This window comes from Artemia sp. Qi Xiang Cuo, chromosome 20 (assembly GCF_049724085.1).
Source record: "Artemia sp. Qi Xiang Cuo chromosome 20, ASM4972408v1, whole genome shotgun sequence".
NCBI lineage: Eukaryota > Metazoa > Arthropoda > Branchiopoda > Anostraca > Artemiidae > Artemia > Artemia sp. Qi Xiang Cuo.
In genome coordinates, this window is record NC_142813.1 from 38,693,728 (window position 1) to 38,707,844 (window position 14,117).

Sequence of the window (14,117 nt, forward strand, 5' to 3'; positions counted from 1 at the left end):
AAACTTCTATGGTAGAGTTCTCTGATACGCTTAATCTGATTGTGTGATTTTAATTAAAGTTCTATGACTTTTAGGGGTTGTTCCCCCTTTTTTCGAAAATAAGGCAAATTTTCTCAGGCGCATAACTTTTGATGGGTAGGACTAAACTTAATGAAACTTATATATTTGAAATCAGCATAAAAATCTGTTTCAATTGATGTATCTATTGGTATCAAAATTCCGGTTTTTAGAGTTTTGGTTACTATTGAGCCGGGTCGCTCCTTACTTACACTTCTTTACCACGAACTGTTTGATACGTAGAGTAATAATTATATTAACTTGAACAGTGAGTCTATGTGGGTTTCTCACTTTGCTTCAATTTTACGCGGCTGAATATTAATGCAAGTCATGAAAAAATATATATGCTGTTATGCTACAGAGTCTTTATCAGCGCCAAGTTATACCTATCTCTGTCGCTGTCGTTTGTGATGTCATTTATGGTTCGAAATTACATTTAGTTAAATAAGATTAAATTTTGTTCGAAATTAGATTAATTTTCGTTGATGGAAATATTCAAAAAATTTTATGGTTTTATTGTGGTTCTTTGGTATTCCATTTGCAGTTGCTCTCCAAATGTGATGGTTGCAGCGGGAGCTGCAAACTAGTAATGGATGAATCATGGCCCATAGTAACCAAAAATTAAAGAGCGTATGTAAAAGAAAAATGGCAAAGGAGAAAAAATTCCTATTTCTAGCTGACTCAAGAATGGTAACCATTACCTAAATCCGTCTACAGTGAAGTGTTATTTTGAAAACAAATTTCAGGGAATTTGGAAAAACAGCCTGAAGCCCCTAAAGAATGACGTCGCATCGAAACAAAAAGTACACCATTGGAATCGCCATTACTGAAAATCATTTTCAAATAACTGACAGTCCCCGGGCTTGAACAACAAGGCAAATCACTTTTTTGCACGGAGAGCACTGATATGTCCTTTTTTCCTCCACTGCTAGCAGCGCACTGGATCATCATAAAGAGTTTTTTAAAGGCTCATTTTAAAGGAATCACTTCATCGGTTGATCATCCCGGAAAGCTTCTTGTGTGGTACCGCAGAGAAAGAGAAAGTTCACTAAAAAGTCCGGTGTTTGGAGAGCTTTTCGTTCTTTTTTACTGGGTTAAAATTTCAAACAGGAACTAATCCAGTTTTAAAATGTTGTTGACTACGGTCAGTTTTATTTTAGACCTCAATATTGATCCGCTTTCTTGGTCCTCGTATTATACTCTAATTTTTCCTTACTCATCTCCTTTGGTATTAGTATGGGAATGATTTTTCCCGTTTAAACACGGTGACATCTTCATTCAAATAATTTAATTCATGAAAGACATCCCGTGAGACAGGGTTGTCTACTGTAAAACTGTGTTTCTAATATATTTAATAGTCTCCCAAGTACTTAATTTTTAGGAAATTCTAATATCTCATACCAATCTCACTGGGAAGACATGTTCCTAATTAGTCGCTTTTTAATTAATTAAATAATTTTTGAATTAATTTTGGATTCTGTTATTTTGTTTTTGCATCTTCTCTCTCTACTATTGTACTTTTTCTGAAAATCGATGGATGTACATTCTTTTATTTCAATATTAAGAAATAAAGGCGATTCCAAATGTGAATACGATATTGAAGGAGAATACAGAGCTAAGTTTTTGAGAATATATACTACTTGGAAAAAGAAAGAAATTCAAAGCTGTAAGTGTCAAACATAGTGATGATGGCTGTCAAAAATAAAGCACAGTTTATAATATACTTCTTTCGTGGATTGGAATTAGTGCAAATGTTCATCAGCCCTATATTTGTTTATTCTTGGCGTCTTAGGAATTGTTAGATATATCCTTTCTGTTTGTCCTGATTCAAAGCGCAATGTCTTCCATTTTCCCCCATATTCTGCTTCTGTTTAAAGTAACTTCAATTTATTTATTTTCAACGCTGATAATCGCTCTTAGTGTGTTTATATTTTTAGGTGTGCCACTTACCCAGAGTAAACAGAATTGTGCTAAGCATGGATTTTTGTTTTTTGACAAGTCATTATCATTTTTCGAAAGATCAAATTATATTTTAGGCTCGTTTTAACTTTTTTCACTTTCAGAGAAACTTTTCTATATTTACCTATATATTTGGATCCCATCCATAACTCTCAGGTCTGAGAACAATCGTGTAACTTAATACAACGGGTACCTGAAGCTATCATATCAAGCGAGTACTTGTCATTATGTGATCAGAAGATTTTCAAGCCTTAAAAAAGAATACATACTATGTTTTTTTTTCTTGTTTATGCCTACCGTCTGATGGGCAATGCTGCCAGTTAAGTGTTAATTGAGTTATACCCCATTAAAATCATGATTAAGTTAAAAACAGTCGCGTGCTGCTATACAACGGATGCCCAAGGTTATCCGAACATACAGACAGTAGGTTTCTGATCCCTGGAAAAGAATCTACGTTAATTTGACTAAGGTTTTAATTGAGTTGAAAATAATCCAATGACATTATATGACGGGTACCTGAATCCATACCAACAAACGAGCATTCCTCATTATAAAGACAGTAGATTTTTGATCCCCAGAAAAAAATTTATCTTAATTTTATTGAGGTTTTAATTGAGTTGAAAATAATCTTGTGATCTTAAAAAGAGGGTACCTGAATCCATCCTACCTAGTTAGTATTTCTGTTATACAGTCAGAAGATTTCAATTCCTACTGTGTGAATGTTTGCCATGTGTTTTTTTTTTTTTTTTTTTTTTTTTTTGTATATGTCGTAAGACAGACTCAATTACTAGTTAAATTTTAATTGAATAAAACTTTTTGCAGCACATATTGGACCTCGAACAAATCCTGGTCCCGGGAAGAAATCTTACGGTTCAGGAAAGCAGACCTTGAGACTGAAAGCCAACGGCCCTGCTGCAGTAGAAGATGCGGTAGGTTAATACATCAGTGTTCTCGGTTAAGAAAACCATGTACTAACTCAGCTTGGTTAATTCAAAAGATGTTATGTGAATCTCTGTCGAATTGGGATTCTGTCATATTCATGCCTAAAAATCTTACCTAATATTTTTACGGTTCTGATGTTCCTGTGTAAAACCGTTTGCTAAGCTGTTCTCAAAGAGAGGATCATAAGGGTATGGATCAAGCTGCGATAGTGCATAAATTTAACTGAATATCCTCCCTTAGCAAATTGTATCAGGAAAGTTTCTAAGAATTGTTAAAGTGTCACATCCGGCCTTTAGATTGACGGACGACGATATAGAGTGCACCCACTTAAGCCAAATTCGTCATAAATTTGCGACTTATGATGAGACACCTCATGTAGAGAAGAAAAAGTTGAATGGTTTATTCTCTAAGATGAAAACATTGACTTTGAACGAACAGGCTGTATCCTTTTGGAAAATATTTTCCAACTCTTAAATATTCGATGCATCCTTGGAACACTGTTTGTATTTGGAGACAATTCCCCCGGAACATCTCTACATGCAAAATTGAGTTGTCAATGAGAATGTAAGCCAGATAAAAAGAATTTCATATAGCAATTGTGTCAAATCCTCCTAGTCCAAAATTTCCTCTGGAAAGTTCACCCCGGAAATCCCCCCCCAACGGAAAATTCTCCTCATAGCAGGCCACCCCAAGCACAAACCTCCGCTCCCCGAAAAAAGTCTGTATAATTCCCAATAACAAATACAATACGCAAATAATGGGCAAATATTATAACTTACAGCCCTTTCCCTACGGGCTGGGGGGGGTTATGTTACCTCCAAAGACATAGTTATTGGATCTTTCAACAATCAATTTCTTAAAGACCATTTCAACTAAGTCCAAGTTAAAATTCATCCAGTAATATACTTACTGGACACATACGTAAACGCCTGACAACTCTGGACATTTTATTTCCAGGTGGATGGTACAATAAATCAAACCAGCAATCGAATTTCTGTTTATGGACTTCATCAATTTAGGCTTCTAAATGGTTTAGTTATACTTTCCTTCGTTTTTAATATAAAATAGTTTTCATCTCGATTGTTTATTGAAAAAAATTTACTCTATTCGATGGAATTTTCAATTTCGTGAAAAAACTCGTCTTTTTTCAGTCACATACTTAATTTTGAAACCTAAGACATTTTCCTTGTTCAGCTTAAATTAGCGAATCATTTTCCTTCCTATAGTCTTTTCAAATTATTCATTAATATTCTAAGCAATCCGTTCTCTCAAAAGTTTGCCATTCAAGATTTCGATTTGCATTTTAGTTCAAGAAATTCATTAATTTTTCAACGTTCGCTGTGGAAGAAATCACATCGTACTCTTTGAGAGTTTACTTTTTAGATTATTCATTTCAGTAGCTCTGTGAAAAGGGATTACAAAAGGATGGGAAAGCCAAGGGGCCGCCGACTTTCGGAAATCACCTACACTAGGTGGTGCGCGCTTACTGTACCAAGCGTGAAGGAAATGTGCCAAGCGTTATTGGGCCTATGCCACGCGTGGCAGAGTTGTGTGACATACGTTGCGCTCTGAGATTTGCACCAAGTGATGGAAAGTGGGCTGCCCCTCGGGGAAAGAATCTTTCCCCTTCTAGAAATTGGTAATTGAGGTGCTCCTTTAGGCTAATCTTATACTACTACTACTAACAACTCACCGCAGCACCAAGCCGCCTGAGGCCAATACAGCTACGAACGCTCCTCCTCTATCCCAATCTGTTCAAAGCTCCCTCTTTACACCCTCCCAGGAAGTTCTCATTTTCCTTAAATCTTTCTTTATGACAATCTTCCATCCCAACCGCGGACGACCTGCTTTCCGTTTCGCCCTTGACGGTTGGCCAAAAAGGACAATCTTTGGAAATCTGTCATCATTCATCCGCAAAGCCTGCTCAATCCATTTCAATCTTTCTCTCATTATAGCCCTAGAAAGCGGGATAGAACCGTATTTTTGGTAATGCTTACTGTTCGAAACACGGTCTGTCAGCAGGGACAATCCGTAGGCAATTTCTGTGGAAAATATCTAGCAAACAGTGGTCATCACTGTAGCTTCAAATATTCTAATCTTTGTTTGCAGAATAATATTCCTATTCTTTAAAAATTTTTTCAACACTGAAAAAAAAAAACTCTGAGCCTTGGCTAGTATACTTTTAAAATCTTAACTGCTCTCACCGTCTTTACTAATACTACTACCAAGGTAAGTAAAGCTGCCCACCTGATCAATCTTTTGGTTACCCAACGTAACTTTTTCATCTTCACTTATTCCTATCTTTAGCGACTTAGTCTTCTTAACATTAATTTTAAAACCTATTCTAGCACCCTGAACTCGCAAAACCTCTAAAAGTTCATTTATTTTGCTCACACTTTCATCTGGGGTGCTTAAATCATCAGCATAATCTAATTCCAGGAGAGATTTTCCTCCCCACTTGATTTCAGGACCTCCCATTGCCTTTCCTGTGCTCCTTAAGATAAAGTCCATCAAAATGATCCATATAAAGAGGGATAGAAAACTACCGTGCCTAACTTCTCATATAATAAAAAACCAGCTACTAACCTCATTTCCTACTTTAACCGCAGAAGTGTTATTCTCGTACATATCACTAATCACTCTAATGTGTTTGTCTGGTATACCATACAAGGATAAAACCTTTACTGAAGCTCTTCCATCAACAGAATCGAACGCTGCTCATAATCTATAAAATTGAGGACAAATGGTGTTTGATAACTCAGGAACTTCTCAATTATTAACCTAAGAGCGAAAATATGGTCGACACATCCTCTATCTTTTCTAAAACCGCAATGTTCTTCTCTTACAACTCTATCTACAGTATCTTTCAGTCTCAAAAGTATCATACTACTAAGTAATTTGCTACCTACAGTGACCAGATTAATGCCTCGATAATTATTACACTCACTCTCATCACCTTTCTTATACAGTGGTTTAATTAATGTTTTCCTAAAATCGCTAGTTATTCAATAATTCATATTTAAATAATGAAATGGTACGAAGAATAAAAAGCTACTTGACTGATTGCTGTACTTATATTCTACTTGTCTCTGGCTTCACTTAGAATCAAGCACGATTATTAGTATAATCTTTTCGGTGCTTTCGTATTAACCACTGCACCCTCGAGAAGTGAAGTTATCTTAATCCTAATGAAATGTGCCAAAATATGATGAAAATGTAATACTTTAGTTTATATAATACTATAACTTGGGCTATATATTTGAAAATTGAGGGGTATGGGTAAAGTAACCTACCCTAGCCTTACCCCCACCCCCAATTTGCAAATATATAGCCCAAATTATACAAGTCCAATGCATTTTATCACCCGTCATTTGTCTTTGTGGCTATGATACCGGTTTGCTTAGATCTTACATTCAGCAAACTTCTCGAGCGTGTAATGCCTAATACGGAAGTACCATTTTTTCTTTTACCCCTGCAATTTTTATTTGTCAAAGCTCAGTATCGCTTATACGATTGTTATCCATAAGAAAATGGAAATTAAATGGAAATCCCCCTCAGGGATACCATTAAATCCAGGCACATTTGGAATCTCTATTATTCATATCATAAATTCTTATAGAAATAATGCCTTACCATCGTGTACCATAGAAACTCTTATACTCAACTTTGTAGTTGTTAGCTCGTTGACTTACGTATGTTAGATGCAAGTTATTTTAATAAAGGTTAAAACACTGGGAGAAAATGTGGACACGTGGCTTAATTGCACCATCAAAGCATGAATCTGCTAAATAATACGTTATCTGTGATACCTCACTGCAATATCACAAAGAGACATTATTTCAGTTCGACGGTAAACAAGCTTCATTAAATCAGAGATTCTGGGAGTACCCCAAGGACGTCTTTTTGGATGGCAATCGAAAATTAAAACACAACAAACTAGAAAAAAAAGTAAAAAATCGATACGACTACGACTTTTATAAAAACTACACTCGAATATAAATTACTATAACCTGAAACTGAATATATCCTCTTCCCGTATTTATAACCTTGGCTTCAAATATCGAAAAAATCCTCCAAGCTCTTTGATAGCATTATCGATCTGAGAGCGAATTAAGTCATTCGGCTAGTTAGTAACTAATAAACTCTAAGAATTTCTGACTATTTTCCAGTCTGCTAAACATTAGGAGTTGCCGGACTATTTCACTCCCAAAACGAAAATATTAAGAAAGCTTGAGTCCGTGAAATACGAAACTTTTTTATGGCAAAGCTTTACTAGACGCAGTGCTCAATGACCTGGATATTTTACAATATATTCTCCGAAAGCAACTCGCAGCCTATTGTAAATGACTGAAAAAGACTTTGGAAAACGATAAACATCCCTAGGAAGGATATTAGAAAGTAATCGCTTTAGTTCGGTCAAAAAAGGAGATCAAGACAAAATTGGGTACTTGTTAATTGTTCAGAACACACAATCCTAATAAGATATACCAACATATGATGAAAATGCAATACTATACAAACAAAATTATGGGAACTACAGCAGATAATTATGGAAAGCAGGCTGCCCAGAACGCATTAAAATAAATACTTAACCTAGCCAAAATACCAATTCTATATATTAAATTAAATAAAAAAAACAAGTTTTTAAACTGAAAATAAGGAGCGACTTTAAAACTTAAAACGAACAAAAATTATTCCGTATATGAAAGGGCTGTCCCCTCCTCAACGCCTCGCTCTTTATGCTAAAGTTTTTTATTGTTTTTAAAAATAAGGTTGTGAGACAGAGTCAAACTTTACCGTAAAGAGCGAGGTGATGAGGAGGGGACCGCTCCTTTCATATAAGGAATAAATTCTGTTAGTTTTAAGTTTAGATGTTGCTCCTTACTTTCAGTTAAAAAAACTTGTTTTTTTTATTTAATTTCTGATCGTTTTTTAGTTAATGCAGCTTTTATTTTGGCTCACCGTCATTGAATAAGTAAACAAAATTTGCATAAAATTTTACTTTTCTTTTGCTAAATGGATGTCTCTAAATTTGGTTATGACGTAATTTACAAATTAACTTACGTAACGAACTTCTATATTCGTATATTTTTCTTCTGGCAAAAAATACGAAGTTGCAGATTATGAGCTTGAAACTTATGTAATAGGGTTTTCTGATACGCTGAATCTGACGGTGTGATCTTCATTAAAATTCTTTTACTTGTAGGGGATGTTTCCCCCCTCTTTAAAAAATCAGGTAAATTTTCTCTGGCTCGTAGCCTTAGATGAGTAATACTAAACTTAATAAAATTTATATATTTAGAATCAGGATTATAAGCCCATTCTTTTGACACATTTATTGATATTTTTAAAAGTTTCTATTACTATTGAGCCGTATCGCTTGTTTTTTTTATTGTTTTTTTTTTATTACGTATATGTTATTACGTATATGAGGGGGTTCTCCCCTTAGTCAATACCACGCTCTTTACGTTAAAAGTAAAAAAAAAATTTCAATTCACAAACCCCTGGATCACAAAGGCAGTTTAATTAGAATAGATAGCCATTTTGAAAGCACTAAAAAAAAACTGTAGCGAAAAGAGCGAGGTATTGACTTGGGGGAGACCCCCCTCATATACGTAATAATTTCTGTTCCTTTTAAGTTCTAATGTTGCTTCTTACTTTCAGTTGAAAAAATTTGTTTTTTTTTAAATTTAATATCTGATCGTTTTTTAAAAAATGCTTGGAAATCCGGCGCCCTCTTCTTAGAAATGTCCCTTACCCAAAGAAACATCCTCCACAGAAAGATTCTCCCGATTAACCCCCTCCTCCAGCCCCCCCCCCACCATAAAAAAATCCTTCCTGAAAATGTCTGTATACTTCCCAATAACCAATGCAATATGTAAGCAATGGGCAAAGTTCATAAATTGCAGCCCTTCCCCTGGGAACTATGGGGGATTAGGTCATCCTAAAAGACATATTTATTATATTTTTGACGATGCTGAACGAAATGGCTATCTCAAAATTTAATTGGGTGACGTTGAGAAAAAAATGAGCGTGGGAGGGGGCCTAGTTGCCCTCCATTTTTTTCGGTCACTTAAAAAGGGCACTATAACTTTTAATTTCCGTTACAATGATCCCTCCTACGATATTCTAGGACCACTGGTCAATACAATTACCCCTGGGGAAAAGAAAAAAAAAACAAAAAAAACAAATAAACACGCATCCGTGATCTTTCTTCTGGCAAAAAAAGGAAAATTCCACATTTTTATAGATAGGAGCTTGAAACCTCTACAGTAGGGTTCTCTCATAAGCTGAATATGATGGTGTGATTTTCATTAAGGTTCTATAGCTTTTACGGGGCCTATCCCCCTTTTTTCGAAAATCAGCCAACTTTTCTCTGGCGCGTGACTTTTGATGGGTATGATTAAACTTGATGAAGCTTATATATTTGAAATCAGCATCAAAATCTGATTCTTGTGATATATCTATTGGTTTCAAAATTCCGCTTTTTAGGGTTTCGATTACCATTGAGCCGGGTCGCTCCTTACTTACAGTTCGTTACCACGAACTGTTTGATATTTGGAGTGGAGCTATTAAATTTTAATGAGTTAACAGTTAGCTTTTTAATAGTTATTTTAATGATTTCGTTTTAATGAATACATAATAATTTGCATGACTTTAAACCATAGCTTGGAGAGATTATAGAGCATAGTGCCTCCCGAAATCTAAAAACAAGCTTAAAACAAATCTAAAAACAAGCATAACAAATTGAAATATTTCTTCAAGATGGGGACTAAAGAAGTTTTTCTGTAGCATTATTATTATTTTTTTTTTAAATTTTCATTTTTCTTTTTAGCCTGACTCATTATCAGAAGCCGCTGTAGAAAAAATAAATTCACTTCTTGAGAGCTTCATGGGTATTAACGACACTGATTTAGGTAAGTTAAACACTAAACACTTAGTTAAACACTAAGAATGTTAAACGCAAGCAGTGAAACTTTCAAGGGCTTTCTCATTGTGCTCTTTGGCTCATATATTTTCTTCAATTTATTTGCTGATTTTTTTCTATAACTGAACCAAAAATCTAAACACAGAAGTTTCTGGGTAAGGTTCTTGGTGTAATATCTACCATAGAAGTGAGTCATGTTCCAAGTGTTCAGCACAAGTAGATCCAGAGTCTGATCTATGTAGTGTGCAAAAATTAATTGGCATAAACATGTCTTTAAAACTAAGGTCAAAAGACTCTCAATTCTGAATGCCGGGAAATATTGCAATATTTCCCCGATTCTCAACTACTTTCCTCAGCATTTTTACTTTACTTAAACTTCCGTAAAACGTGCCCCCTTCGCAATCGAGTCCCCTTCGGCGTATTTCCTTTGGTTCTGCCATAGTTTTTGCCCTAATAAAGCCGTTACAAGTCTTCAAGAACTGTTTTTAATAACACAAAACTATAAAATTACTAAATATTCAGCTAAAAAAAAAAAAAAAACGTAAGACCTGTTTTAAACCTGTTTTCAAACGTAAGACCTGTTTTCAAGCAATCAAACCTTAATATAATTAATTGTTTTTAATGGTTCATCTATAATTTTTTTTTTTCAAAGGCAAACACCTCTTTGTTACTGTATATGCTTCCTTAGCCGATACTGTGCTAACCTGGCTTCCTACTTTATAATTGTTTGCAAATAAATACTATGCACAAAAGATTTAGGTGACGTGATGAATGAATTTTATTTCAAAGATGGACAATTATTACTAAAATGTTGTTCATTAAAGGTGGTGTTGTTATGTAGATCTAATTAAACTTATATGCCTAACCAGGGATGCCTTCGAAGTCTAACTAGATATGCACCTGAACCCTGCTTCTAGAATAAAGGATAAACATGAGACAAAAAAGCTTCCTGATTAGTAGAATTTGCAATCCAAAATCCAGAGTTTTAGCTTCGAGATCGAGATGCTTCGCTGTTACTTAGTACCGTCAAGTGCAGAATTTTCAATGGACAACGGGAACTTCCAGGACATAGAAGCCAAGGCAAACACGGCCTGTCAAAATACCGGCCGGGTGGCCGGCCGACTGGGTGATAATAGAAGCTTCTGGATCCGTAGCGTTTACAGTCCTAAACATAAACTTCTAGTGTACAAATCTGGATGCAGTGGTGGATCCAGAGGGGGCGAGGGTGGCGCCCCCTAGCATAGCCTAAAATAGTGTAATTTACTTAATTAACTCAAGTTTGCGTTAATTAAACTTTCTCTAACACAAGTTTATTGGATCAACCTGTTTTGCCCCCCCCCCTGAATTTTTTTTGTATAAACCTATTTTGCATTCCCCCCCCCAAAAAAAAAATCCTAGATCCGCCTCTGGCTGGATGCTTGGCTGATAGCTTGATGCACCCAAACACCAAATTTCACATGTTAATGGAAGTGGTCTGAACATGTCTGCTTGTCGAATCACGTATCTAGGCATGGGAGTCTAGATCAATATTCCTATAAACACTGCTTCAAGAGCCAATGATAAACAAAGTACGATATTAGCTTCCTGGTTAGTTCCATATACCATTCTGGACATAGAGTTCTAGCTTCATTAGCTGGATTCTCGGCTTTTTCGACCAAACACGAAATTTCAGGTATGAATGGTAGCAATCTGGACATAGATATCTGACTAGACACGTTTCTAGGCACGAACTCAGCTATACATGAATGTGAATGCCGTTTAATAGAGTTAATAATCAAGCTAATCTTAGCTTCTTAAGAAGCTAATCTCCTTAAAGTTATCTTAAACCTCAATAAAACAATTATTAAGAAGCCATTTTTTTAGCTTTCAGTAAAAAATTGCAGTTCCTCTGGTTTTATCCGTTATGATTTTCCCTTGAATTTATGGTATTTCAGTTTGAGTATTGAGAATCATGCACTGAAATCATGTCGGGGGAGGTAAGCAGGAAGGGTGTGCAAAAGCACAAAAGACAAGCAAATATATATATGTATGCATATATATATATATATATATATATATATATATATATATATATATATATATATATATATATATATATATATATATATATATATATATATATATATATATATATATATATATATATATATATATATATATATATATATTACAAATGTATAGTTACAATTAAGCTAGGTTACCTTATCTTAACTTCCAAGTGACAGAGTCTGCTTGGCTAATTTTGATTTGATAACATTCACAATCCGAACTTTTCATTATAGTACCATTCGTTGTTAACTTTTCATTTTGAGTTGGTAATAATTGACACATATCTGACTTTTGGGATCCGGAACTGATTGCTTGTGGAAAAGGTGTCAAGGTGCTATAGGTAAAACTAAATATGACGGCACTAGATCTTTAATGTCCAGGCCAGCGGTGATGATCTCCGTAACGTGACCCTTCATCCATGAAGTGCAATGGGAGGTTGGGGGCCAGCCATCTTATGCCGAAATATTTAGCACTGTATTTTTGCTTTTTCACGGGCTGGAAATGTCCTCGTTGTTTTATCTGCTTGAGTTGTTTCTCATCTTGTCATACTTCGCCAGTCTGGTCTTAGAAATTATTTACAGTAAGCTATAAAATTTGCCCAATGTTTACGCATGGTATCTGTTATTGGGAAGTATACAGATATTTTACGAGGGCGAGGGGGGGGGGATTTTCTACGGAGAAAATTTTCTATTGGGAAGGAAGTTTTTAGGAGTGAGCTTTCAAGGATAAATTATGCAGGGGGATTTCCTATAAGAATTATTATAAGAAATTCTTTTGTTTGTCTTACTTTTTCTTTGGATACTCAATTTTACACGTGGGAATGTCCCGGAGGAATTTCTTAGGGAAACTTTTCAGCGGGGTTGGCATTGGGTGCTCCGAAAAGCGGATGAAGATTTGCTAGAAGTTTTCCAGAGAAATTGCTTAAGGATTGTTCTGGGTACCTGGCTGACTGACCGTATTTCAAACAATAGGCTCTACGAAAAATGTGGTTCAATACCACTCTCTATGGCTATAATGAAAGAAAGGTTGAGGTGGCTAGGGCACGTTGTGAGGATGAAGGATCAGAGATTGCCGAAGATTGTTCTTTTCAACCAACCGTCTAGGGCTAAACGGAAAGCAGGTTGTCCTCGTCTGGGGTGGGAGGACGTCATAAAGAAAGATTTAAAGGAAATGGGAAGTCCATGGGCGGGTGTAAAAAGGAAGGCTTCGAATAGATTGGGATGGAGGAGGAGCGTGCGTAGCTGTGTTGGCCTCAGGCGGCTTGGTGCTGGGGTGAGTTGTTAGTAGTAGTAGTAGTATTCTGTGGACAGAATTTTCAGGAAAATCTTGTGGACAGGATTTTCTGTGGGAGAAACTTTTCATTGAGGAAAGGACCTCCAGGAAAAAATTTTTCATGGAGAGAAGGGAGATTCTAGTATGACTTGAAAAACGATCAGAACTTACGTCAAAACAAGTATTTTTTCAAATGAAAGTTTTCTAAGTAGAGTTTTTCAGGTGGAATTGTCCAGATATTTTTTCCAGGGGGGGGGGGATTTCAGCGAAGAAGGAATTGCTCGCGGAATTTTCCTGGGGATGGTTTTACAAAGGAGGAACTTCCTATGGAGGAATTATTCATGGGAGGAAATTTTCAACGAAGGGTTAGGCAGATTTTCCGGCATTATTTTAAAACTGATCAGAACTTAAAAAAAAAGTTTTTCAGCTGATAGCAAGGAGCAGCAGTACAACTTAAAATGAACAGAAATTATTCTGTATCTAAGGGTGGGGGTATATCTTCGTCCTCCATAAAGCCCCGCTAAAGTTTGTACTTTCGTCCCAATTGTTCAAGAACGATTTTAAAAGCGCTAAAAGCCTTAGCATGAAGAGTGGGTTACTTAGAAGTGGACCCCCTCGTGTATGGAATAATTTCTATTTATTTCAAGTTTTAATTCTATTTGAAGAAACTCTTTTTATTATTATTTAATTGCACTAAAAAGACCTGTAGCCAAAATAAAATTCGACTTCAGTGAGTATATTATTACAAATAAGATGCAGAAAACATTTCAAAGTGTTGTAGCCATTCTCACTAAGACTCAAAAATACCTCTAAGATCTTATATTGAGCATGGCTGAGTAATAAATTGAAAAATCTCCATTTGATCATTTCAACTTCTAATGTCGTGCACTTTTTTCATACGAAAAAACAA

The 14,117-nt window shown here is 35.5% G+C and overlaps 1 protein-coding gene across 2 annotated transcripts in view; it reads left to right on the plus strand.

Moving 5' to 3' along the window:
• Positions 1-14,117, plus strand: part of kermit (PDZ domain-containing protein GIPC-like protein kermit) — a 176,047-nt gene that overhangs the window by 135,863 nt on the left and 26,067 nt on the right. For both annotated transcript variants that reach the window (XM_089105726.1, XM_089105727.1), the window contains exons 6-7: positions 2,839-2,945; positions 9,794-9,875. In XM_089105726.1, coding sequence (XP_088961852.1) covers positions 2,839-2,945; positions 9,794-9,875 — 189 coding nt within the window. The remainder of the gene's footprint in view (positions 1-2,838; positions 2,946-9,793; positions 9,876-14,117) is intronic.